The 27,361-nt window shown below is 45.6% G+C and overlaps 1 protein-coding gene across 1 annotated transcript in view; it reads left to right on the plus strand.

The window, feature by feature from the left end:
* LOC124622704 (myrosinase 1-like) overlaps positions 1-27,361 on the plus strand; it is a 109,646-nt gene that overhangs the window by 24,975 nt on the left and 57,310 nt on the right. Inside the window, exon 2 of the mRNA XM_047148494.1 lies at positions 5,471-5,604. Coding sequence (XP_047004450.1) covers positions 5,471-5,604 — 134 coding nt within the window. The remainder of the gene's footprint in view (positions 1-5,470; positions 5,605-27,361) is intronic.

Here is a 27,361-nt window from a genome sequence, read left to right on the forward strand (position 1 = left end):
CACAGTGTTGCTTGTCTGTTAGCTCTGTCTACTCGAAGCAAACACTACTATTCTCGGTCGTTAAGTGAAGGCCGTCGGCCCCTGCATTGTCCGTGGTTCGAGGTAATGCCTGAAATTTGTTATTCTCGGCACACTTTTAACACGGTGAATCTCAGAATACTGAATTCAATAACAATTTCCGAAATGGAATCTCCCATGCGTCTAGCTCCAACTACCATTCCGCAGCCGCGTGGGATTGGCCGAGCGGTCTACAGCGCTGCAGTCACGGGCTGTGCGGCTGGTCCCTGCGGAGGTTCGAGTCCTCCGTCGGGCATGGGTGTGTGTGTTTGTCCTTAGGGTAATTTAGGTTAAGTAGTGTGTAAGCTTAGGGACTGATGACCTTAGCAGTTAAGTCCCATAAGATTTCACACACATTTGAACATTTGAACCATTCCGCATTCAAAGTCTGTTAATTCCCTCCGTGCGGCCATAATCACGTCGTAAATCTTTTCATGTGACTCACCGAGTAAAATGACAGCTCCGCTGATGGACGGCCCTTTTATTCATCGTTCACGCAATACTACCACCATCCGCAAACGTGCATATCGCTACCACATGAATATTGTCACCTGAGTGTAACACTGATGGTTATCCTAATTCGCAATTGCGAATTCATTTAATGTGAATTTAATTTAGTTTCTTGTTAAAATATCCTTTTACGTGTTTCTTGCTGTACTTGTAAAGCATTACTTTGCTTCCTAGATAGCAGAATTTCTTCATTTCGTCTAATACATGGTTCACACATTTTATGTTAAGACTGTCAGAAGTCTCATTTCTGCTGCTACTCAAGACTTTACTCTTTCTTTGCTGTGCCCTCAATTCGTCTTTTGGCCGGTCACGATGACCGAGCGGTTCTAGGCGCTACAGTCTGGAACCGCGCGACCGCTACGGTCGCAGGTTCGAATCCTGCCTCGGGCATGGATGTGTGTCAAGTCCTTAGGCTACTTAGGTTTAAGTAGTTTAAAGTTCTAGGGGACTGATAACCTCAGAAGTTAACTCCCATAGCGCTCAGAGCCATTTGAACTATTTTGAATTCGTCTTTTGTGCTCAGTAGATTGTTGATTAAATTCTACAATTTCTGTACTCTACCTCACTTTCACACGGTGGAAAACTGACTTGGGTGATTTTTATGATTAAATCCGTTAATCCTCAATTATAACCCCACCTCTGAATCTTTCTTTCTTTACCTCTGCCACAAGTAGACTGAATACCACAGGAGTGAGACTGCATCCCTGAATCATCTCTCTTTTAATCCGACCACTTTGGCAGTCCGTTCCTGTGTTTCCCATTACGATCTTGCACGTATTGAATTACCAGCGGAAAATACTCCTAGAGCACAAAAAAAGGAATATTCTGTTGAAACTTTCTGGCAGATTAATACTGTGTGCCCGACCGAGACTCGAACTCGGGACCCCGGCCGTGGTGGTCTCGCGGTTCTAGGCGCTCAGTCCGGAACCGCGCGACTGCTACGGTCGCAGGTTCGAATCCTGCCTCGGGCATGGATGTGTGTGATGTCCTTAGGTTAGTTAGATTTAAGTAGTTCTAAGTTCTAGGGGACTGATGGCCACAGATGTTAAGTCCCATAGTGCTCAGAGCCATTTGAACCATTTTTTTTTGAACTCGGTACCTTTGCCTTTCGCGGGCAAGTGCTCTACCATCTGAGCTACCGAAGCTGTGAGGACCGGGCGTGAGTCGTGCTTCGGTAGCTCAGATGGTAGAGCACTTGCCCGCGAAAGGCAAAGGTCCCGAGTTCGAGTCTCGGTCGGGCACACAGTTTTAATCTGCCAGGAAGTTTCATATCAGCGCACACTCCGCTGCAGAGTGAAAATCTCATTCTGGAATATTCTGTTGTTTAAAAGGCTCTGACTGAAAAGTGGTGTACCAGCTGCCTCATTACCTTCCTCGCCACTTTAAAAGTTTTCCAAAAATTTCGGTATGGGGACGTATTCGCGCTCTTTTTAACATGCAGCTCACCTCTCATTCTCGCGAGCTCCCTTAAGTGTGACTCGCTCACGCCTACTAGTTCATCGCAGTAAGTCGCTCATACCCACCCTCTCCCACTCTTATCCGTTCTCCCTCACTCATTCAACCTAACTCATTGTCATCATTTCTTTGTGTCTCTCTGTCACTGTCTCCTGCCTACTGTCTGCTGTCCTACTACTGCTGGCTCGCCTCACTGTCACCATCTCACTCCAGCTCTCTCTTATCGCTACTATCTCATTCATTCCTTCCCCGCTGGTTTCTTCTCACTGTCACTATCTCGCTCCTACTCATTCTCATTGCCGTAGATTGTTGTCACTCTTTATCACTGGCTCTCTCCTTCTCTTTATTCTGCTCCCAATAGCACTGTGCCCTATACTCTTCTCCTAGCACCAGCACTGTTCTCTCACTGTCAACTATGTTCCACTGCATCCCTGTCTTTCTCTCACACTGCCATTGTCTCCTTCGCTGTTTCTATACTACAATCGCAGTCTAATATCTTCCAGTATTTCTTACTTTTAAGTCTCTTTCACACTGACACTGTCTGCTTCAAAAATGTACAAATATGTTTGCATACCATAATTTTTGGGAAAATTTTTAAAAGTGCAGAGGACGGTAGAACGAGATAGATGGAATCCCACTTTTGAGTCAGAACCTTTTAAATAGCATATTCGTCTTATTTGTTAACAGATAGGCGTATTTTTGGACTGAATGCCTTCTTTTTCTTTCTACAGCTGGGCATGTCACTCATATGAAAAGAAATTTACCGGTCAGTAAAACTCTGATAGTTTACTTACGTGAAATTGAAATAACACAAACAAAAATTTTGCGTGTGCCTTATGACTACAACTCAGGGTTCCAAGAACAATTATGATGATAACAGAGACGCTTTGCATCACATTTCTCCGTGTTACGACGCTTTACAAACCACGTTCTCGTCTCACACCGGATTTACCTGCGTATTTTACGTGTACATGAAATGTAACTTTGAACCTCCGTGCCCCGGAAAAGGATGAAGATATCAAGAAAATTTTCAAGGATCTTCGAGATCGAGACCCTAGGAACATATCGTAAAAATTACAGTCATTTGCTATGCGTGACCGTCTTGGAAATAACTGCTCGGTTTTGATACCCAAAAACCATGTTTTTGGGATATTTCTCGATATCGGATAAAGATTTTAGAAAATGCTTAGAGAATATACCGTTAACATTTGAGTAATCTTTTGCTGCTAGTTATCTCGCTATTCGCTACTGACGATGAAATATGGTGAAAGATGCTTTTTTCGTGTTTTCTCAGAAACCGTAAATGAACTAAATGGTACCTCCATGAGACTCCAGCGTAGGCTACATCCAATGAAGAAAGAACCAACCGATTTGTTTCATTTACCTAATCTGGAGGAAGTGTGTAATGATCAAACTTTGGCCCACTACTATAGGGTAGCTACGATAAGACGATCCTTCTGTTGGGTATGCAAATGATCCCCAGTCCAAATGGCTATCCAAAACAACTTGATCATCCGTTTCCATCACCAACAGAGCACCAGATCTGCGCCCCGGGAATATCCCGCTTTTATGCTCGGCATTTTGGAACATAAGTTTCTTTAATTTGCGTCTATGGTCACAATCGTTTTTGTTTAACAGATTACCGGTTTCGGTCTTTAATGACCATCATCAGATCTGCAGCAAAAATAGGAAAAATATGAATACACTCGCAAACTGTATACAGCTTAAGAACAATACATAGAGCATATTGAAAAGTAGTACCGACAAAATTTACATTTGTGCGCTATAAATATGAAGAGGCATACTTGTTTCATAAAATCATTGTCCTAATGTACTGCAGCTATAGTGGAGTCGTCAAATGTTAAATGCGGAATCAGCACCAGCATCGTCAAATACATATAAACCAAATCACATGCACGAGGCATGTTGTCAATAGCACTACTGTTTAAAACAAGCTGCCGTACAGTAACCACAAGATGTTTGTGTTGCAAGTTGACCAGATGTCGCTAATGTCGGCATACACTAGTTCTCAATAATTAATTGACACAGCGAAAATAAAAGGGAGATACAATAGTTAAAGTCTGTAATAAGCTTATAAAGTATAAAAGGTGTTACAGTAATAAAAAGCAATAAAAAGAAGAACACGACAAAAGTAATATTGTTAAAAAGACGAAGAGTTAAAAAACGGTGGTTGACATACGCTCTATTGTCAATATTCTAGACAATGACATAAATATTAAACACCATTGATATTGCATCGGGTAATATTAAACAACATAAAACAAATCGCTAAAGGAGCCACAAATGAAAGAAAATATAGTTCCGCACATAATCAGCGCCCTCTGTTAGCGCTAACGCCAGAATTCCGCACAGGCGGGAAGTAGTTGGAGGAACGTGAACCGGCAGAGGGTCCTTGGACCCTGCGGTACTCTGTTGCAAGAATAGAACGATAAAAGTCCGTAACAGTGGATGATCTACATTATCTGATTAATACAGTCTATGAAATGAATAAAGAAGGAACAAGAACCTACTAGAGTCATGCGTAAAACGTATGAAAACGAAGTAAATATGTGATGCGCTCAATAATAGGTGAACTTGCGAACACACTATATATAACAAAGGCGTGCAGTGATTAGGGCAAAACAATTATTGCTGTTACGATATCGCAGCTTCTGAAATTTTGGAACATATTGGTAGCATACGTCTGTGTGTCAAAGGATTTGAAACATCTTGCATCTCCTTATATTGCTGGACACTTCTCTACACTGATAAATCCTATGAAAGCAATTAGTTTCCCTTGAGTCTTTCCACCATTATCCAATACGACCCCAGGACTTTTTCTCTCTGTTACCTCTACTTTCTCTAACAGATCGTCATCTGTATATTCTCCCGATCAGAAATGTGGCTGCGTGGTCTGTCAAACTTACGCAGTAGTTCGTACATTCATCTGCCCTCGCTAGCTTTCTTCGAGATTGTGTAAATGATCTCTCTCTCTCTCTCTCTCTCTCTCTCTCTCTCTCTCTCTCTCTCTCTCTCTATATATATATATATATATATATATATATATATATATATATATATAAAATGAATGTGCTGACGATAAATAAATAATGGCACTAAATGAATTAGTCTAATTTAAAATTATTTCTGTTTCTTTGGAAGGCAATTTGTACTCCTACGTGCGCCCTCTATATTTCTGTACCTCGCTCCTTTCTAAACGGAAATTAGACTCATCGAAGATTTTTTTCAAGTTTTCTCTCTTGTAATACCTATGTCTAGTTATTCTAGCACACTAAAGAGGGAGCCTTACCGATTGATACTTAAGAAACTGAAATTTGGACCAACTCTTACAATGTACCATTGCTGCAAACAGTATTCTGACATTTGTTTAGGACTGTACCCGTATACAGCAGAAATATTTTACGGTGATTGCTGCGACGTGTTGCAGGCAAAGGAGTGAGCATCTGGGACACCTTGACGCACGACAGCTCGCAGTACATTAACGACGGATCCAACGGCGACGTAGCGAGCGACTCCTACCACAAGTATGAGGAGGACGTGCAGCTGGTCAGAGCTTTAGGGGTGAGCTGAGCACACGTGGTGCATTACATGCGTGCGGAATATGTCTGGTGTTGCTTAGTCGTTATTGCTTTTATTATTATTGGTAGTACTCTGAGGCACAGTTTGGTCATCAATTACAAAACGAAAAGCTCTACAAAAACTTGTGAGCTCTAGCTATTATACAAATACAGACAACATTTACTCTCTTCTCAAGCAAAGTATTAAGTTATAGTAATAACATGCAGCCGAATGCCTGGATTTAACTAAGACAGGACAAACAAAAAGTATAGAAAAGAATGCGAGGAATAGCCTGTGAAGAATATTTATCTCAATAAAATACATCGGCATGATTTATTTTTTGGAGGAGTGTGCGCTGATTTGAAACTTCCTGGCAGAGACTCGAACGTGCCGCGTCATCAATTGTTACATTTACTGTGGACATAATTGAATGTGTTTGCTCATCATTAGGATTAAAGTCATTACTAGTGGTCGGTACGCACTGATTATCTGTAATTACACGATTATCACTATTGCACTGAGTGTCGCTAGTATGATCGGTCAAATTATTCGAGTCGGCTTTTTCACTCATTGCACATCGCGATGTACTGTTAGCAGTTTTTCGCGGCATTATCATAAATCAAAGTTAAGCACAAAATGAAACAAAGACAAAGCAAAAATGGAACAAATACAATTACAACAAAGAGCAATAAATTGCCGATGATATGTGAAGGAAAGAGTGACAAATTAGTAAATGCGTTGCGCCAGGTGCAAACTACATTTAATATTAAGTAAATAAGAGCAGATATATAACTGACTACCTCTCAGAAATTCGCAAAGAAAATACGATCCTGGCCGGTTGTCGACAAGTGTAACCTCCCCACAAAATAAATTCCGTAACCTCCCAACAGTAAAAACAGTAATTATTTATATCATTCACACTTAGCGTAACCTTCCAATAATATAATGTGACTAATCTATCAATAATAAAAAATGTGACTCACTTATAACCTTTCAATAATATAATTGACTGTGAATTTAAACTGGTAAATTTAGAACGTCAGCAGTGCTGCGTCATGGCGCTGAAAATTCATTCTGAATAAATTGAAAAATCTTACCTCAATAAGGTCGCCGGATAACGCGTATATATCTGCTCCTATAAGAAATTTTTGTGGCATAGCCCAGTGCAATGCTGGCCGATAGATTTGTCATGTATAAAAAGAAACAACTGATTTTTCCTTTCAATAATCGGGATGACCAAGGATTGGAGAAATTAGTAAAATCTTTAAATTGAAATGAATGATCGTCAAAAGTTACTTTTTATGAGAAAGATTATTATTAAGAGATTATTTTTAAAACATTTACATGGGACTTGAGATAACAATACTACATATGCGCGAGGCTGCTTTTACCTTATACACTCCTGGAAATTGAAATAAGAACACCGTGAATTCATTGTCCCAGGAAGGGGAAACTTTATTGACACATTCCTGGGGTCAGATACATCACATGATCACACTGACAGAACCACAGGCACATAGACACAGGCAACAGAGCATGCACAATGTCGGCACTAGTACAGTGTATATCCACCTTTCGCAGCAATGCAGGCTGCTATTCTCCCATGGAGACGATCGTAGAGATGCTGGATGTAGTCCTGTGGAACGGCTTGCCATGCCATTTCCACCTGGCGCCTCAGTTGGACCAGCGTTCGTGCTGGAGGTGCAGACCGCGTGAGACGACGCTTCATCCAGTCCCAAACATGCTCAATGGGGGACAGATCCGGAGATCTTGCTGGCCAGGGTAGTTGACTTACACCTTCTAGAGCACGTTGGGTGGCACGGGATACATGCGGACGTGCATTGTCCTGTTGGAACAGCAAGTTCCCTTGCCGGTCTAGGAATGGTAGAACGATGGGTTCGATGACGGTTTGGATGTACCGTGCACTATTCAGTGTCCCCTCGACGATCACCAGTGGTGTACGGCCAGTGTAGGAGATCGATCCCCACCCCACACCATGATGCCGGGTGTTGGCCCTGTGTGCCTCGGTCGTATGCAGTCCTGATTGTGGCGCTCACCTGCACGGCGCCAAACACGCATACGACCATCATTGGCACCAAGGCAGAAGCGACTCTCATCGCTGAAGACGACACGTCTCCATTCGTCCCTCCATTCACGCCTGTCGCGACACCACTGGAGGCGGGCTGCACGATGTTGGGGCGTGAGCGGAAGACGGCCTAACGGTGTGCGGGACCGTAGCCCAGCTTCATGGAGACGGTTGCGAATGATCCTCGCCGATACCCCAGGAGCAACAGTGTCCCTAATTTGCTGGGAAGTGGCGGTGCGGTCCCCTACGGCACTGCGTAGAATCCTACGGTCTTGGCGTGCATCCGTGCGTCGCTGCGGTCCGGTCCCAGGTCGACGGGCACGTGCACCTTCCGCCGACCACTGGCGACAACATCGATGTACTGTGGAGACCTCACGCCCCACGTGTTGAGCAATTCGGCGGTACGTCCACCCGGCCTCCCGCATGCCCACTATACGCACTCGCTCAAAGTCCGTCAACTGCACATACGGTTCACGTCCACGCTGTCGCGGCATGCTACCAGTGTTAAAGACTGCGATGGAGCTCCGTATGCCACGGCAAACTGGCTGACACTGACGGCGGCGGTGCACAAATGCTGCGCAGCTAGCGCCATTCGACGGCCAACACCGCGATTCCTGGTGTGTCCGCTGTGTCGTGCGTGTGATCATTGCTTGTACAGCCCTCTCGCAGTGTCCGGAGCAAGTATGGTGGGTCTGACACACCGGTGTCAATGTGTTCTTTTTTCCATTTCCAGGAGTGTATTACAACGCTCAGGCTCCGCCATCGCTCCACCACGACCGGCCCAGCTAACACGATACACCAGACAGCTCGCTAGCAACTACTTACTCCTCTTGCAGTCAACACTGCTCTTTGGTCTGAGATTCTCTTATAGCTTACATATCGCAGGCAGCGCGTGAGCAATACATCGAAATTACATCTGCTCGAGTGCGCTAGCAACAAAAATCTTTAATCATGGACCTCTTACAGGTGGTCAGCACACCGCTCTTCCGGCCGCTGTCAACTTTTATGACCGGAGCCGCCATGTCTCAATCAAGCAGCTCGTTAATCCTGTGGTGCATGAATTTCACTGCAGTGGACAACTTTTAATGGTCAATTCTCTGGCGTTTTCAGTCAGTCATGACGCTGAAAATGCATGCAGGACACAACACCAGTAGGGAGTGCTCACTGCAGTAAACTGTGTGCATTTGCAGCCTTATGACTGACTGAAAATGCCAAAGAAACGACCATTAACAGACGTCCACTGTAGTGGACGCTATGCTCCACAGGGTTAACTTGCGTCACAAGGGATGAGTACACCCCGCTTTCCAGCAGCGCTCCGCAGATTCGGACGGTGATCCATCCAAGTGATAGCCAAGTCCGAAAGCGCTTAACTTCTATGAACTGATGGAAACTGGTGTTACCACTGCGGCAAGGCCGTTGGCAGAGAGTATAATAACTGATTATTTTTTCAAGAGATTCGTGGAGATATTGCACTCTACTACCGCTGTTCTACACGATAATATTGATAAACCGGACTTACGCTATTTTCCGTAACAATTAAGATGCCTGGAAAGAAATGGACGAGGGTCTTGCTTTAGTTTTCATTTTGAAATAGCAGCAAATACCATAATACAACTATACAGTACGTGAAAGACAAGCTCTCAAAAGTTCCGAATCTCAGTCGATAAAAACGGAACTCTCACTGCACCACTTTGTTTTCCGTCTGTCTGACTGTCTGTCTTTCTGTCTGTCAGGCTGTTAAAAACAGTTCTTCTCAGAAACGGGTAGGAGTATCAATTTGAACTTTATACCAGATAATGAGGTCTATCATCGCTTGGCGGTGTAAAATATTGAAACTTCCAAGTCGATGCAATAAAAGGATACGGCCATTTTTGATACTCACCAGCTCACTCATCAAAACCTATAGGGTACTTCCCGTTAGCCCAGAATCATGAAATTTGACAAGAATCAAGGTTTCACAGTATAAGTAAAGAAAAAAATTCTAAAATTGTTCATTTGTAACTACACCACACGAAAATAAATATTTCGTTTGTCATTTGCTATCCGACATCAGACTTGAAATTAAAACAGTGAGTATTTCCGCATTCAGGCTGACAGCGTCGCAGTGGTAAAAGTCAAATATCAAGCAAGGAATGACTTTATTGCTCACATGACGAGTTCCGGATTTATCCATCATCTGAGAACCAGGAGCAATCACTGCACGTAGATATGGCATTTTAAGTGGTATGTGAAACACGCATTCGAAGACTAGTCTGCAATGAGCGATGACATTTAATGTTCGACATTTAGCATTGCGATCCAGTCAGCCTGAATGGATAACCAGTGATTATTATAATAATGGTCGTCTGCCTCCGTCATTTATATTATTGAAATTAAAACATTCTCGAAAACCTTGCAGTTCCTAGGTCAGATCTCGCCCCCATGCGGGTCCGGGGGTTAGAATAAGCCAGAGGTATTCCTGCCTGTCGTAAGACGCGACTAAGAGTCACACATGTTTCGGCCTTTATGTGATGGTCCCCTGTACGGTTTGGCCTCCATTTTACAAAATTTTCCCGAAGAGCAAGCCCATTGAGGAAGGGCGCCTTACATGATGCATCATGCGCTGAGACCTCTCGCATCCTCCGTCGACGTGGATCTGCACTTCCGTTCATTCTCCAGCTGTTGGGCGATGTCACTCTCCTGGGGGCGTTTTCTTCCGTCCTCTGTGCAGTATCGCTTTCTGCGCTGTTGACGAAAACGGACTTCTTAGCTCGTTTGCGCCTGATATCTAGCACAGTAGCACGTCCGTTGTGGTGGGGCCACCATGTACCCTGTTGGTTGTAGGCCCCTGACCACACAGGGATCGCTCTGCTGATGCCTGCCCCGTTAACTCACCGCGTATGCCAAGGAGTAGGTGCTCGTCACCCTGGGGCATCGGGACCCCCGGCAATGGCCATCCTGCCAGGTAGCCTTTACTACGGCTGGGTGGCGCCCATGGGGAGGGCCCCTGGTTCGAGTGGGTGGCATCAGGTTGGACATCGTCCCTCCCCCCCCCCCCCTCCCCCCTTACCTGGCCACACCATGGAAGAAACGCCAGGCTAAGGATGGCAACGAAGCTTATTCACGCCGGTTCCTCGTATGTACGAGAGTTGATAGGGAATCTTTCTTGTCAACGAAACTTCATTTTTCGTGGAGAATTTAGAGGACAAGTTTGGGGAGGTGGACAGCTTGTCCAAAATGTGGACAGGGTCGGTCTTGATCAAAACAGCATCCTCTGCCCAGACAAGGGCGCTACTCGCCTGTGACAAGCTAGGGGATGTTTCTGTTTCCATCACGCCCCATAAGAGCTTAAATATGGTCCAGGGTATCATATTTCACAGAGACATTGTTTTGCAATCTGACGATGAGCTGCGCCCCAATTTAGAGCGGCGAGGTGTTCATTTCGTCCGGCACTTCCACCGGGGTCCGACGGATAATCAGGTTGCCACCAGGGCATTCATCTTGGCCTTCGAGGGTGACACGTTTCCCGAGAAGGTCAAGGTGATGTTCTACCACTGTAACGTAAAGCCATATATCCCTCCCCCGATGCCGTGCTTTAAGTGCTGGAAGTTCGGCCATATGTCTTCCTGCTGTACGTCCAGAGTCACCTGTCGGCATTGTGGACGTCCTTCACATCCCAATACTCCATGTGTCCCGCCTCCCATCTGTGTCAACTGCGGAAAGCATCATTCGCCTTGCTCGCCAGACTGCAGGATTCTCCAGAAAGAAAGACAGAAAACTGAATACAAAACCCTGGACAGACTGACCTACACTGAGGCTAAGAGAAAATATAAGAGGCCGCTACAACAAAGGTTCTACCATCTTCCGTTCTGCTGGGTACAGTTGGCTCTCAGAGACGTAAAACTCCACCTGCTCCCCTGATGGTGGAGGGCACTTCCCTCCATGTTGCTGCTCCTGCAGAACCTACTTCAGGAGCAACACCCCCACAACCATCAGGGATGTCAGTCCCACTTCTCAGCTAGATAAGCGTAAGTCTCCTTCGGCTCCTCTCGCCAGGAAGGGATCTCTTAGGTCAGTCCCTTCGCAGGTTCCTATGAGTGGCAAAGCTGACACCCACCAGTGGCTGAAGCAAGCACAGGTAGCTGATCATAGGGCTTCACGTTCCTCCTGAGACTGAATCAGTGAAGCCCTCCCAGCTGGGCAAACCTAAGGAGCAGCGAGAGAAACCTAAATAGAAAAAGACCCTCAAGAACCAAGGCACTGCAGTGGCACCCACAACCCCACTACCTACAAGCTCCGTGTCTAAGGATGAGGTGGAGATTCTGGCGTCCGCTGAGGACCTACTAGATATCGCTGGGCCCTCAGACACAATGGATGTCGATCGCACAGGCCTCACTGAGTGTTTCATGGCTTCCCAGTCTGACGATCACGTAATCCTCCAATGGAATTGCGGCGGTTTCTTCCACCACCTCGCTGAGCTACGGCAACTGTTAAGCTTCACACCTGCTTTCTGCATTGCCCTCCAGGAAACCTGGTTTCCAGCAATGCGGACTCCTGCCCTCTGTGGCTATAAGGGATATTACAGGAACCGTAGCGATTATAATAGTCAGGTGGAGTTTGCGTCTATGTCCTGAACTCAGTATGTAGTGAACCTATGCCCCTTCAAACCCCTCTTGAAGCTAATGCTGTCAGGAGAAGAACGATGGAGGAAATAACTGTCTGCAATGTGTATCTTCCTCCAGATGGTGCAGTATCACCGAACGTATTGGCTGCACTGATTGATCAACTTCTTCTTTTCCTTCTTTTGGGAGATGTTAACGCACATAACCCCTCGTGGAGTGGCGCCATACTTACTGGCCGAGGTAGGGAGGTCGAAAATTTACTTTCACAACTCGACCTCTGCCTCTTAAATGCAGGTACCCCCACGCATCTCACTGTGGCACATTGCACATATTCGGCCATTGATCTCTCGGCTTGCAGTCCTGGACTTCTCCCCTTCTATCCATTGGAGAGCACATGACGACCTGTGTGATAGTGACCGCTTCCCCATCTTCCTGTCACTCTCACAGCGTCATGTCCATGGACGTCTACCCAGATGGGCTTTAAACAAGGTAGACTGGGAAACCTTCTGCTCTGCTGTGACCGCTGAGTCTGCTCCATATGGTGCTATCCATGTTGTCGTTGAGCAGGAAACTACAACGATCGTTTCTGCGGCGGTAAACGCGATCCCTCGTACTTTAGGATGCCCCTGGCGAAAGACAGTCCCTTGTTGATCGCTGGAAAACGCTGAGGCAATTAAAGTGTGTCGGAGAGCTCTACAGCGACATAAGCAGCACCCTTCCCTAGAGCACCTAATAGTCTTTAAGTAGCTCCATTCCCGTCTTCGCCAGCTTATAAAACTACGGTAGCAGGAGTGTTGGGAGAGGTACATGTCGACCATTGGGTGCCATACGTCACCTTCCCAAGTCTGGACAAAGATCTGACGTCTTTTTGGGTACCAGAACCCAACAGGTGTCCCTGGCATTAACATCAATGGCGTGTTATCTAGCGTCGCAAATGCGATTACCGAGCACTTTGCTGAGAACTATGCTCGAGCCTCTGTGTCGAAGAACTACCCCCCCCCCCCCCCCAGCCTTTCGCATCGTCAGACGGCGGATGGAAAGAAAAGTCCTCTCGTTCACTACACGCCACAGTGAACCCTATAACGTCCCATTTACAGAGAGGGAGCTTCTCAGCGCCGTTGCACATTGCCCCGACACAGCTCCTGGGCCGGATCGGATCCGCAGTCAGATGATTGAACATCTCTCGTCTGACTACAAGTAACGTCTTCTCGTCATCTTCAACCGGATGTGGTACGATGGCGTCTTTCCATCGCAATGGCGGGAGAGCACCATCATTCTGGGGCTCAAACCCCGTCAAAACACGCTTGATGTGTATAGCTACCGGCCCATCAGCCTCACCAACTTTATTTGTAAGCTGCTGGAACACATGGTGTGTCAGAAGTTGGGTTGGGTCCTGAAGTCACGTAGCCTACTGGCTCCATGTCAGGGTGGCTTCCCCCAGGGTCGCTCTACCACTGATAATCTTGTGTCCCCCGAGTTTGCCATTTGAACAGCCTTTTCCAGACGCCAATATCAGGTTGCCGTCTTTTTTGACTTACGTAAAGCATACATGACCTGGCGACATCATAACCTTGCTACATTGTATGAGAGGGTTCTCCGGAGCCCACTCCCGATTTTCATACAAAACTTACTGTCGCTCAATACTTTCCATGTCCAAGTCGGTACCTCCCATAGTTCCCCCCACATTCAGGAGAATGACGTTCCACAGGGCTCCATATTGAGTGTCTTTCTATTTTTGGTGGCTATAAACGGTCTAGCAACAGCTGTGGGGCCGTCGGTCTCACCTTCTCTGTATGCAAAGGGATTCTGCATTTCGTATTACTCCTCCAGTACTGGTGTTGCTGAGCGGCGCCTACAGGGACCCATTCACAAGGTGCAGTCGTGGGCTCTAGTCGACAGCTTCCAGTTTTCAGCTGCGAAGTCATGTATCATGCATTTCTGTCGGTGTCGAACCGTTCAGCCCCAGAACTTTACCTTAATGACGATTCACTCACTGTAGTGGAGACATTGATTCTTAGGACTGGTTTTCGACGCCCAATTGACTTGACTACCTCACCTTCGTCAGCTTAAGCGGAAGCACCTCAATGCCCTCCGCTGCTTGAGCAACACCAACTGCGGTGCAGATCGCTCTACGCTGCTGCAGCTCTACAGAGACCTTATTCAATCCCGCCTTGACTTTGGGAGTCTGGTTTACAGTTTGGCAGCGCCCTCAGCGTTGCGTTTACTTGACCCAGTGCACCACTGTGGCGTTCGCCGAGCGACGGGTGCTTTTAGAAAGAGTCCACTGACCAGTGTCTTCGTGGTGGCCGGAGTCCCTCCATTGAAGGTTAGGCGTGCACAACTGCTGGCCAGTTACGTTGCACGCGTTTGTAGTTCTCCTGCGCATCCGAATTATCGTCTCCTTTTCCCAACCACGGCGGTTCATCTCCCGCATTGGCGGCCCAGGTCAGAGCTTACGATTGCGGTTTACGTCCAGTCCCTTCTGTCTGAATTGGAGTCCTTCCTGTTACCACCTCTCCTCAAGGTCCATTCACGTACAGCTACATGGTTCTCGCCTACGCCGCAGATTCTTCTGGACTTTTCACATGGCCCTAAGGACCCCGTTAACCCTGCGGCTCTCTACTATCACTTCCTCTCGATTCTCGACATGTACCGGGGCCATGAAGTGGTTTACACCGACGGCTCGATGGCTGACTCTCACGTAGGCTTCGCGTATGTTCCTGGAGGACATATTGAACAGCACTCCTTGCCAGATGGCTGCAGTGTTTTCACTGCAGACCTGGCGACCATATCTCTTACTCTTGAGCACATCCGCACATGCCCTGTCCAGTCATTTCTCCTGTGTACTGACTCCTTGAGCAGCCTACAAGCTATCGACCAGTCCTACCCTCGCCATCCTTTGGTAGTGTCCATTCAGGAGTCCGTCTATGCCCTGGAACGGTCCCGCCGTTCAGTGGTGTTAGTGTGGACCCCATGACACGTCGGAATCCCAGGCAACGAACTTGTCGACAGGCTGGCCAAACAGGCTATGCGAAAACCGCTTCTGGAGATGGGCATCTCCGAAACTGACCTTCGTTCTGCCTTACGCCACAGGGTTTTTCAGCTTTGGGAGACGGAATGGCTTAACAGTACGCACAATAAACTACATGTAGTTGAGGTGTCTACGAATGTGTGGAAGTCTTCCATGCGGTCCTCGTGATTACGAATGTATGGAAGTCTTCCATGCAGTCCTCTCAGTGTTGCTGTGGCTCACGAATGACGGGTGTCCAACTCTTGCTGGACTGCCCACTTTTAGGCCGCTTTGTGGCGGACTTTTAACTTTCCCAGCACCCTGCCTTCGGTGTTAGGAGACAATGCCTCAACAGCAGCTTTAGTTTTACGTTTTATTCGTGAGGGTGGGTTTTTTCATTTGATCTTTTAGTGCATGTCCTTTGTCCCTCTGTGTCCTCCACCGAGTGGTTGGCTGACCATGACAATAAAAAGGAGAAGCCAGCCACACATTAAAATCCCCACCCTAAAAGGTTTTGTTTTGGTCTCTTCTACATGTTTCTTGCATCCCTCTGTGGTTTTCTTGTCCAATTTTGTCCATTCTAGTGTTTATTGCCCTTCTGTCATTCTTGTGGTTTACTTCTTTCTTCCATGTGTGTTTTGTATGTATGAATTATTTCTCTCCCACCCTTGTGGAATTATTTTAATCGGTACGGGGGACCGATGACCCCCTACCCCCCTCTTTTAAAACAACCAACCGAATTTCACTGGTGTCAGTGTCGACAACAGGTCTAAATGGCCGAGGTACTCGATCCCCAGAACTGGATGAACTGCCTGTATACGTAATTAAGTCTGAACTGAACCCTCAGTGCGGGCATCCTACTCGTAGTTGGCCATTTTTTTTTAAATCTAGTGCCAGTACTTTTGTTTAAAGAACCGCCGAAAGAGGATGCATTCCTTGTGCCGGAATTTGGCCACTGTTAGTCGGACAAGAGAATAGAAAAGTGGTACATCAAGTTCCAGGAGAATAGTTGTTTTGGCAATGAAAAAGTAATGAGAATCTCAATGAGGAATTTGAAACTTTCAGCTCAGGTCAGAAGCGTGTAGAGGAACCCTGGCTCAAGTTTAAAAGAATAGCTGACCTCGCACTAGACAGAATGTATCCAGTAGAACAGTTCATACTCGGAGAGAACTTCCATGGTATACAGTCACTGCAGAGTAGCTTCTACGAAAACCAAGATTACTGCATAATAACTGTAAAACAAAACGTAGAGCTACAGACAGAGAGATGCTGAATGAAACGCGTTGGCCTGTCAAGAGAGCAATGCCTTCAATGACTACCGTAGCGGAATACTGTCAAATGACACTTCAAAAAATCCAAAGATACTCTAGTCGAATGCAAAGGCTGTTAGTAGCACCAAAGTTAGTCTCTAGTCCCTATCGAATGACACAGGAACTGAAATTGAGGGTAGGAAAGCAAAGCCGAAATGCTTAACTCCGTTTTCAAATGTTCCTTTACAAAAGAAAACGGAGGAGCGTTGCCCCAGTTTAGCCCTCGTACCACTAAAAAGATGAGTGAAGTCAGCGTTAGTTTCAGTGGTATTGAGAAACAGCGGAAATTGTTAAATTCGGACAAAGCTCCAGGGATCGATGGAATCCTTATCGGATTCTATAGTGAATTTGCGGCTTAGTTAGCCCCTCTTCTCGCTATAATCTGTCGTAGATTCCTCGAACAAAAAAGAAAAACCGTGCCCAATTCTTGGAAAAAGGTACAGGTCACACCCGTCTACAGGAGGGGTAGTAGAAGTGATCGAAAAAACTACCGTCCAATATCCTTGACATCTTAGAACATAGTCTGAGCTCAAACACAATGAGGTATCTTGAACAGAATGATCTCTTCAATGCCAGCCAGCATTGTTTTCGAAAACATGGGCATGTGAAACCCAACTCGCATTTTTCGAACATGGCTTTGGATCGAGGAAACCAGGTAGACACAGTGTTTCTTGATTTCCAAAAAGCATTTCACTCAGTACTGGACCAACGCTTATTGTCTAAAGTACGGTCATATGAGGTATCAAGTGAAATTTGTGACTGCCTTGAGGACTTTTTGGTAAGGGGGACACAGCATATTATCTTGGACGAAGAGTCATTGTCAGATGTAGAAGTAACTTCGGGTGTGCCCCAGAATGGTGTGTTGGGACCGTTGCTGTTCATGTTGTATATTAATGGCCTTGCAGACAATATTAATAGTAATTCTGCAGGTGATGCAGTTATCTACAATGAAGTACTATGTGAGAGAAGCTGCATAAATATTCAGTCAGATCTTGATAAGATTTCACCATGGTGCAGGGATTGGCAACTTGCTCTAAATATTCAGAAATGTAAAATTGTGCACTTCAAAAAACCAAAAAACGTAGTACCCTATGATTAAAATATCAGTGAGTCACTGTTGGAATTGGCCAACACATAGAAATACCTGAGTGTAACGCTCTGCAGGGATATGAATTGGAATTATCACATAGTGTGTGAAGCACGTGGTAGACTTCGGATTATTGATAGAATACTGGCGAATTGCAATCAGTCTACTAAAGAGATTGCTTACAAATCGCTCGTGCGACCCATCCTGGAATGGACCCGTACCAGATAGGACTAACAGGGGATACTGAACGCATACAGAGAAGGGCAGCACGAATGGTCACAGGTTTGTTTAATCAGTGGGAGAGTGTTACAGAAATACTGATGGAAATGAAATGGCAGACTCTTGAAGACAAAAGTAAACTATTAAGAAAGCTGTGTTTGAGTTAAGAAATTTTCGAGAACCGGCTTTAAATGATATACTACAATCTCCTAAGTGTCTCTCACACAGGGATCGTGAAGTTAAGCTTAGAATAATTACTGCACGCACAGAGACATTCAAACAATCATTCTTCCCGCGCTTCATATGTGCATGGAACAGGAAGAAATCCTAATAACTGGTACAACGGGACGTACCGTCTACCATGCACCTCACGGTGGTTTGCAGAGTACAGAGTATGTAGATGTAGATATAGATGCAGAAAACGTTTGGGCCGACCACGAGCAGACGTGACGTGTCAGAACGGACAGTAGACCGTGCGAGGGACGTGATATTGCGAAGTTCAACAAACTCTACCCCTCGAGGTAGTGGAGAATTGAACGTTCCTCAGCCAAAAGTGTGAAAAATCCTTCGTAAGCGATTAGGAGTGCTCCGTACAAATTATGGCTCCTGTAAACCATAAGCTACGATGACAAATTCCGTTGTTCTGTACTGAAATGCAGAACCGTATCGAAAATTAAGACTTTGCAAGCAAATTAAACTTCAACGGCGAAGCTACTTCTCATCTTTCCGGAATGAGTCTGTCACAAGACTCGCATAAGTGGGAGAGAGACCCCACATGCAGCTGTCGAACTGGACTAAGTTCCGAGGAATTTAACGCACTCTGTGCTGTGTCCAACAAGGCGGCGTATGGACTCTTCTTCTTCACAGAGGTAACTGTCAGTGGTATCATCTATTTCGACAGGCTGCAGCTGTGACTCTTGCCACAACGTGAAAGCTGCGACTCTTGCCACAACGTGAAACTTAAAGCTGGTGTTTCATTTTTCAACAAGACAATGTCCCTCCTCATTTCGACAGTTGTGTACGAGATGACATGAACGAAACGTCGCCACGTCGCTGAACAGGTCGTGTTGTGGCCGATGACCTGGCGCCACCCGAGTAGCCACCACGGTTGCGGGACTTGAGAATTTTTGCGTATTTGTTTATATCGAGGACAGCGTGTTTGTTCCACCTGCACCCCAGAACCTTGAAGGCCTACCACACGACATTGCAAAAGCTGTTCTTACCGTTACACCTGATACGATGGGTCGGGTATGGCAAGAGTTAGTCTATTGATTAGAGGTCTGCTGTGTGATTCCAGGAGGACACACAATATTTATAAACATGGTAAAATAAATTTCGAGAATTTGTCTTTCATACACTACATCATATCGTACGTTGTACTTGGCCATTTATCTGTACCGATTTTTTTGGAATGTTTTATAGACTTTATAACCACACTGTAAATGAACGGGTTTCGTAATGGTTCTTAAGGGTCCACTCTCTTCAGTCAGTCTACAAAATAAGGAAATTTTACGATTTAGTTTGGAAACACCAATGAAGCAATCAACGTAAACCTTTTTACGCATGATTAATTGATTCTTGGACAACATTTTCGCATTTCTGTAACAACTTCAGTCATCATTACGCCCCCGCACCCGAGGAGTTAAAGCTGCTCTATCCAAAATGAAGTTTGTCAATGGCGGAAGTCTCGCAGTCGGTAAATCTTATCTGAAACAAAAAACACGTTCTTAATCTGTATAATACTACGCACCGAGTAATAACACAGCTTTTTGAAATTAGTAAAAAATAGTAAAATAGCGAAGGTTTGTAACACAGATGTAGTTTTGTCATGTATTTTTGGTCACGTTTTTTCCAATAACTGACGAATACATTAAAGCAAAGAATTATCCGTTAGACCCTGCTGGCAAATACGTTGCATCTCAACATGACGGAATTAATTGCGTTCACACAAACAAAGATATCTTTCTGAAATTCGGCTGAATTAGTTCGCGGGTTTGTCCGCAAATAGTAATGGGCTATTTTTTATTTTAATTTATTCACTAGTTATTGCAAAAAAATGTGACCAAAAACATACGACTAAACTACATCTCTGTTTCAAGTGACCACCACGTTATTATTTTTTCAAATTTCAAAACACCGTGCTATTAAACCGTGCGTAATATCCTATATATTAAGAAAATCGTTTGTGGTTTGACCTCATACAAGATTTACAGATTGCGGTACTTCCCTCATGGAGACACCTCATTTTGAACTGAGCAGCTTCAACTCCTCGGATGGAGGGGGGCCTTAATGATGACTGAATTTCTTACAGAAATCAGAAAATGTTGTCCACCAATCATTATATAATGTTGAAAAAGCTTTACGTTGAATGCTTCGTTAGTTTTTCAAAAAAAAAAAAAAGGTACAAATCGCTTATTGTATATGCCGAATGAGGAAATTAACCCCTAAACTGATTAATGAAGCACAAACGGGTTTACTGGTATGGATCTGCTTCTGTGAATGCACTGGAAGCAGTGTAAGAATACGACATTCTCCGTGTAAAATAAAAGCTACTTTTTTACTATCTTTACTACGCGAAACATTCTTGTTATGCTTACTAAAGTCTTCCCTTTTTGGTAGGCAGCATGTTTACTTATCTTTCAACGTCAGTTTTTCCAGTTTAGCGGAGACTAGCAATCTTGTTTGCAGTGTTCTGCCATCTCTAATTATATCGACAGTATGACAACGTAGCACCATTACCATAGCGTATGTAACCACTGGTGCAGGTCTGAGGATGTGTCTACACGAGGGGCGTTATTTGTGCGACCTATTTTGTTCCCATAGCAAAACGTAGAAAGGCCAGACATGAAATGAATGTAGCAGTTGGTACCCTCCTATATTTTGTGACGTATATGACTGCAAGACCAGCCATTTACAGCCTCGGGGCCCTGTTCGCCTGTTCGTCTGACCAACTTAAGATTTAAAATAGCGTGGGATATTCTGAAAGTTCTACACCGTCTGCAGAAAGACAGCGAGACAGGGCCGCCTCTGTTGGCGGTATACGATTCTAAACGACCTACCAAATGACTTCTGTAGCCCCGTGAAGCTGTGCGCAAAGAATGCAGTTTGGTACTGGGAGGTGCTATCATTGGAATATTGTTGCGAAGGAACGAGGGACTTGCAGTTTATCATCTCCGGGTGCAGCTGATTCTAAGCATTAATAAACGCAATGTAATGTGAATAAACAGATGAAACGATTGTCTGTCAACCAAAGGCAGTTACATATGATAAGCATTTTGGGTTACCCGTTTCGAACGATTTCTGGTGTAACGGTCTAGCCGTGGGCATGGCGGATTACGACATCCTCAGATTTATTACAAGACTCCTAAGGAAGTGTATTACACGCACTAACGAAGTCGTTTACGACACAGATTTGATTCACATAAGACCTGCACGATACTTCATGGGTGCTTTAAGGCTGTGAAAAAGTTATTATTACTGAAAAAATTTCTTAGACGGAGACACTGGGCGTTTCACATTGCTGAAAGGCTAACTCACAAAAGTACAGAACAAGTCAGGAAACATGCTGATTGCTCCAAAATATGTCCCGTATAGTGACCAGAACGTTAAAATGAGAGAAATTCGGGCTAATTCAGAGGAGTACGACCCTGTCTTTGTTCCTGTACACTAATGCAAACTATCTGCCCCTGTGGCAGATGATGTATGTTGTGTTTCCTGTCTTAAGGTGCGTTAAATACACTCCTGGAAATGGAAAAAAGAACACATTGACACCGGTGTGTCAGACCCACCATACTTGCTCCGGACACTGCGAGAGGGCTGTACAAGCAATGATCACACGCACAGCACAGCGCACACACCAGGAACCGCGGTTTTGGCCGTCGAATGGCGCTAGCTGCGCAGCATTTGTGCACCGCCGCCGTCAGTGTCAGCCAGTTTGCCGTGGCATACGGAGCTCCATCGCAGTCTTTAACACTGGTAGCATGCCGCGACAGCGTGGACGTGAACCGTATGTGCAGTTGACGGACTTTGAGCGAGGGCGTATAGTGGGCATGCGGGAGGCCGGGTGGACGTACCGCCGAATTGCTCAACACGTGGGGCGTGAGGTCTCCACAGTACATCGATGTTGTCGCCAGTGGTCGGTGGAAGGTGCACGTGCCCGTCGACCTGGGACCGGACCGCAGCGACGCACGGATGCACGCCAAGACCGTAGGATCCTACGCAGTGCCGTAGGGGACCGCACCGCCACTTCCCAGCAAATTAGGGACACTGTTGCTCCTGGGGTATCGGCGAGGACCATTCGCAACCGTCTCCATGAAGCTGGGCTACGGTCCCGCACACCGTTAGGCCGTCTTCGCTCACGCCCCAACATCGTGCAGCCCGCCTCCAGTGGTGTCGCGACAGGCGTGAATGGAGGGACGAATGGAGACGTGTCGTCTTCAGCGATGAGAGTCGCTTCTGCCTTGGTGCCAATGATGGTCGTATGCGTGTTTGGCGCCGTGCAGGTGAGCGCCACAATCAGGACTGCATACGACCGAGGCACACAGGGCCAACACCCGGAATCATGGTGTGGGGTGGGGAGCGATCTCCTACACTGGCCGTACACCACTGGTGATCGTCGAGGGGACACTGAATAGTGCACGGTACATCCAAACCGTCATCGAACCCATCGTTCTACCATTCCTAGACCGGCAAGGGAACTTGCTGTTCCAACAGGACAATGCACGTCCGCATGTATCCCGTGCCACCCAACGTGCTCTAGAAGGTGTAAGTCAACTACCCTGGCCAGCAAGATCTCCGGATCTGTCCCCCATTGAGCATGTTTGGGACTGGATGAAGCGTCGTCTCACGCGGTCTGCACCTCCAGCACGAACGCTGGTCCAACTGAGGCGCCAGGTGGAAATGGCGTGGCAAGCCGTTCCACAGGACTACATCCAGCATCTCTACGATCGTCTCCATGGGAGAATAGCAGCCTGCATTGCTGCGAAAGGTGGATATACACTGTACTAGTGCCGACATTGTGCATGCTCTGTTGCCTGTGTCTATGTGCCTGTGGTTCTGTCAGTGTGATCATGTGATGTATCTGACCCCAGGAATGTGTCAATAAAGTTTCCCCTTCCTGGGACAATGAATTCACGGTGTTCTTATTTCAATTTCCAGGAGTGTATGTTCCGGGTCGCTTTCATTTTAGCCACCCCGTAGATACAGACAAATAACCTACGCAGTAGTTCGGTAAGTGACGATCAAAGACTCGTAACGTACTCATCCAGCTCAGTTTGAGTGTATGAAGTTGAAATACGGACCTGTACGTCTCATGTACACGTCGTTACGTTTTGCATTGAGGACAACACACACGCATTCATATACGGGTGACTGAATATATACAAAGTGAGTCACGCAATGCCCGTTTTATTTTGTGAACAGTTACAGATATCGAAACGATGTTTTCGGCAAATGATAGTACGCTAAGAGACACGCACTTCGGTGTGTGATAAAGAGTCTTATCCCCTGTATCAATCGAGACATTAAAGCAAGTGCGATTGTTTAAAGCGGAGTGATATAGCTTATTTAACGGCATCCGAAAGAGCTTGAAAAGATGAATACAATGATATAAGTCTTGTTAATTTTGAGGTTGAAAGTCTTCGCTAAAGAATCCGAGAAATGTTCTAAAATTGGAATGCAATGCTGCTAGAGTCGGCTATTGCGTTGTAAACACCGCCAGGCAGAGTTTTCGTGCCAGGCTCTATCATTACATGCAACAAGATACAACTACACTACTAAGAAAAACCTCATTTCGTATACAACATAGATACAGGGCCAGCTGTGACTTTCGTGAATGAATATATGGCAAATGTCAGCTTCCGGCGCATCAGATGGATATTAAAAAAAAAAAATGCACTGCGTCGTCAGATCACGAGTGGCCAACCGGGACCATCCGACGGCCGTGTCATCCTCAGTGGAGGATGCAGATAGGAGGGGCGTGGGGTCAGCAAATCGCTCACCCGGTCATAAGATGGTATTCTTGACCGAAGCCGCTACTATTCGGTTGGCATCACGAGGCTGAATGCACCCCGAAAAATGGCAACAGCGCATGGCGGCCTGGATGGTCACCCATCCAAGTGCCGACCACGCCCGACAGCGCTTAACTTCGGTGATCTCACGGGAAGCGGTGTATCCACTGCGCTAAGGCCGTTGCCATCAGATGGATATTAGGAAAAGTATTTCAACTGAGTTTAGATTTCCAGGTTTTTGTGGAAACAACTACAGTTTCGCCAGACAGATTCCAATTTAAACGCTCCTCGTTGTTGCTTAGTTAGAAGGCAAAGCCGAAGAAGAAAAGTAGGTTGTTCACTTCATTCTGATATACAACCTTATTCCCGAAAAAAACTGGTTTATGAACTTTCTTAGGTTAATAGTAATAATAATAATAATAATAATAAAACAAGAACAACTGATGTCTCTTTGCCTGGAGACGCCTGAAGGCTTCTCAAAAATTTAACGCCTGCAGTGGATAAGTGTCTACTCGAAATTATAAGTAGATGGAATGTACTTTAAATAAACTAAACTTTTTATTTAGACTGACAGAAGACATGTCACCCACAAAATAATTACTTTTCTTAACGAAACATAGTTTTTCATGTATTGTTTACTACCAGCTGCAAGGCATATTTGAAATCGTCGTTCGATAGAGATGGGCAGATGAAAGTACACTAGATGACAGGGCGTTGCATGCTGTGACTATGAGACGGCGCATATGGCCTGGTGTAGTTAGGGCTTCATAGACTGCGTCTTTCAGTTATCCCAACAGAAAAAAATCAAGAGGAGTCAAACTGGGGGACCTGGTCTGCCATTGTACTGAAGCACTCCTTTGTATCCAGCGGTCAGGAAACTTCTGTTCAGAATTGGTGTTGCAACACGGGGAACGTGACATAAACCAAATACACTGTCGCTTAACCAGCGGCACCTCTTCTAGAAAAAAAGGTAGAATGTTCGTAACAAAGTGTCCGTACGTATTTCTATTCAACAACCATAGGATTAAATGAGGTCCCACAACGGAATTGACTACCGTGGCACGCTATTAGTTTATGTTCCACGTTCGTTGGCGTTGTACCTGGCGAAGCCATCACGGATTTTCAGTGCAAGCTACATTACCATGATTCGTAAACATTGCTTCACTGGCAAAGAACTCACGTTCTTCGGAATCACGTCCTCCGAGTGGCTGGTGTAGTGGCAGATGACAAGGGTGTAATGTGTGTAGATGCAAGACACGCATGGCACTCGTCCTGCTGATCCCATGGAGATTCACAAGCGTCGTAACCAGAACAGCTTCTTGATGTGCACTTCCAGTTGCTGTAGTCGTCCTCGTCCCGTGTTAAACGCTGAAGTTGGCCCGACAAGCAGCGACGATCAGGATGGACATTCCTCTAGCGCCGTAGCGTTTCGACAGCATTTTTTTGACATTTGACGTATGAAACTACCACGTTTAACCTCTCATTCCTGTACATGTCTGCATGCAAAGAACACTGAGCAGCAATGAGCTGCCGATTGACGATACAGTTCCTGCCAGTTCTGCACTGCAGACATGCAAACAAACAAGGGCTTCGTACAATGATGTAGTTTAAGAATACATCTCGAATTCTTTCAGCCTCAAAATTAACAAGCATTATATAACGCCTTTTCGCTCGCCTTCAGATGCCATTAAAAAGATATCATTCCATTAAAAAACCATACTTCCTTCAGTATCTCGATCGATACAAGTGTCAAAATTCTATCAAACATCCAAAGTACCTGCCGCTTAGTGCACTTTCATTTGCCGAAAACCTCGTTTCAGTATCTGAAACTTTTCACAAAATACAACGGCTGTTACGTTTCACTTGATTTTCCCTGTATACCGGGTGAACATAAATAATACCGTCAAGCTGCAGGGACAGATCCAGAAAAGGTCCTGTGAACAAGTGTCCGGAAATGGACGGTGTGCGTGCAGCGACAACAAATTGTGTCAGCGAACTGCAATGATAAAGTGGGGTAATTTGGAAGTGGAACGGTGCTTCGTCATGCAGAAACAATATAACCTTTGATATTTCCGAAGGCACATTCTTAAGCAGTCCAGAGTATTCCGCAATAAGTCCGAGTACTCCTCCGTCGAGATGTTGCGGGATAATAACTGGTCCAAGGATGTGGTCGCCAAGAATCCGTGCCCACACATTGGTGCTGAACCGATGCTGATGAGATGCCTCAGCCATTCCTCGAAGATGCCGGCTATGCAAATCGATGATGCTAGTTCTGGTAAAGGTTGCTTCGTCAGTGAAGCCAACTGATGAGTGAAATCCCATAATTGTATCGGTCTGCTGCAAAAACTATCGACAAAAGCGCTCCCTTAGAAGGAACTCTGCTGCTGGTAATCCTTCAGGTGATAGGGATGATTGCGGTTATCATGCACGATATATATAATCGTACTTTGGCTTACACCATGCTGGTGGGCCACTCGCCTGGAGCTTTTACTAAGGTTCGTCTCAATATCCTATAGAATCCGGTTCTCTAAATCCGGTGTATGCACAATCTACCGCTTCCATGCACGTTCGTCTCTCTGGAAGTACCCGCTATCACACAAACGCCCAAAAATGGCTATAAATGTTGTGGGATATGGTTGGTGTTTGTGAGGGTACTTGTTTTTGTACAGCCCTGCTGCCTCTCGACTGTTTCCATCTGCTTGACCATACACGAGTATCGTCCCAGAGTGTTCCCCACATGAATACCGGACTATTCTGCGTTTACGGTAGGTTGCACCAATCACAGAGATGCAACACGTAAGGAACACACGGCACATGGTTAGAGGAACTTTCATTCATCGTGGCAACGATGCATTTCCAGACACATGTTCATAGGACATTTCCCCCAATTTCCAGTCAAAATCTATCTGTACACTTTGTGGGTTTTATTAATGTTGGACCTGTATATACGAGGGGACTTAAAAAAGTGAGTTGCACATATCGTCCCAAGCTAAGACCTTTCCACAACAAGAGTGCCACATTGTCAGAAGAGAGTACACGTTTTGGCTACCCTGCAGACACAGTGCTGCTACAGTGCAATAATATTATTGATGTAAAAAAAAATGTAATACTTTTATCACTTTTACTGATAGCAATGCTTCCGAAATTATAAAATGGTGCATAGAAAATTTTTGCTTGATGATGATGATTCCCATCACATCGGCGAGAACGTTGAACGATGGTGTTGTTTAGAGGCCTGTGACCGATGTCAAAATTACGCAGTTTGCGTAATTACCTTGCCCAGGTACTGATAGAAAAGATCGGTAAAGGAGGTCGCTGCGACGCTGAAGTAAAAGTTTGATAACGTAAAAGCTGACTGAACACTGGTAGCTCTCTTGTGGTTACCAAAAAATTCGTCGGCAACTCTCCTTCGCTGCAGCCTGAAAAAGTTCTAAAACGC

The sequence above is a fragment of the Schistocerca americana genome, chromosome 7 (assembly GCF_021461395.2).
Source record: "Schistocerca americana isolate TAMUIC-IGC-003095 chromosome 7, iqSchAmer2.1, whole genome shotgun sequence".
Lineage (NCBI taxonomy): Eukaryota > Metazoa > Arthropoda > Insecta > Orthoptera > Acrididae > Schistocerca > Schistocerca americana.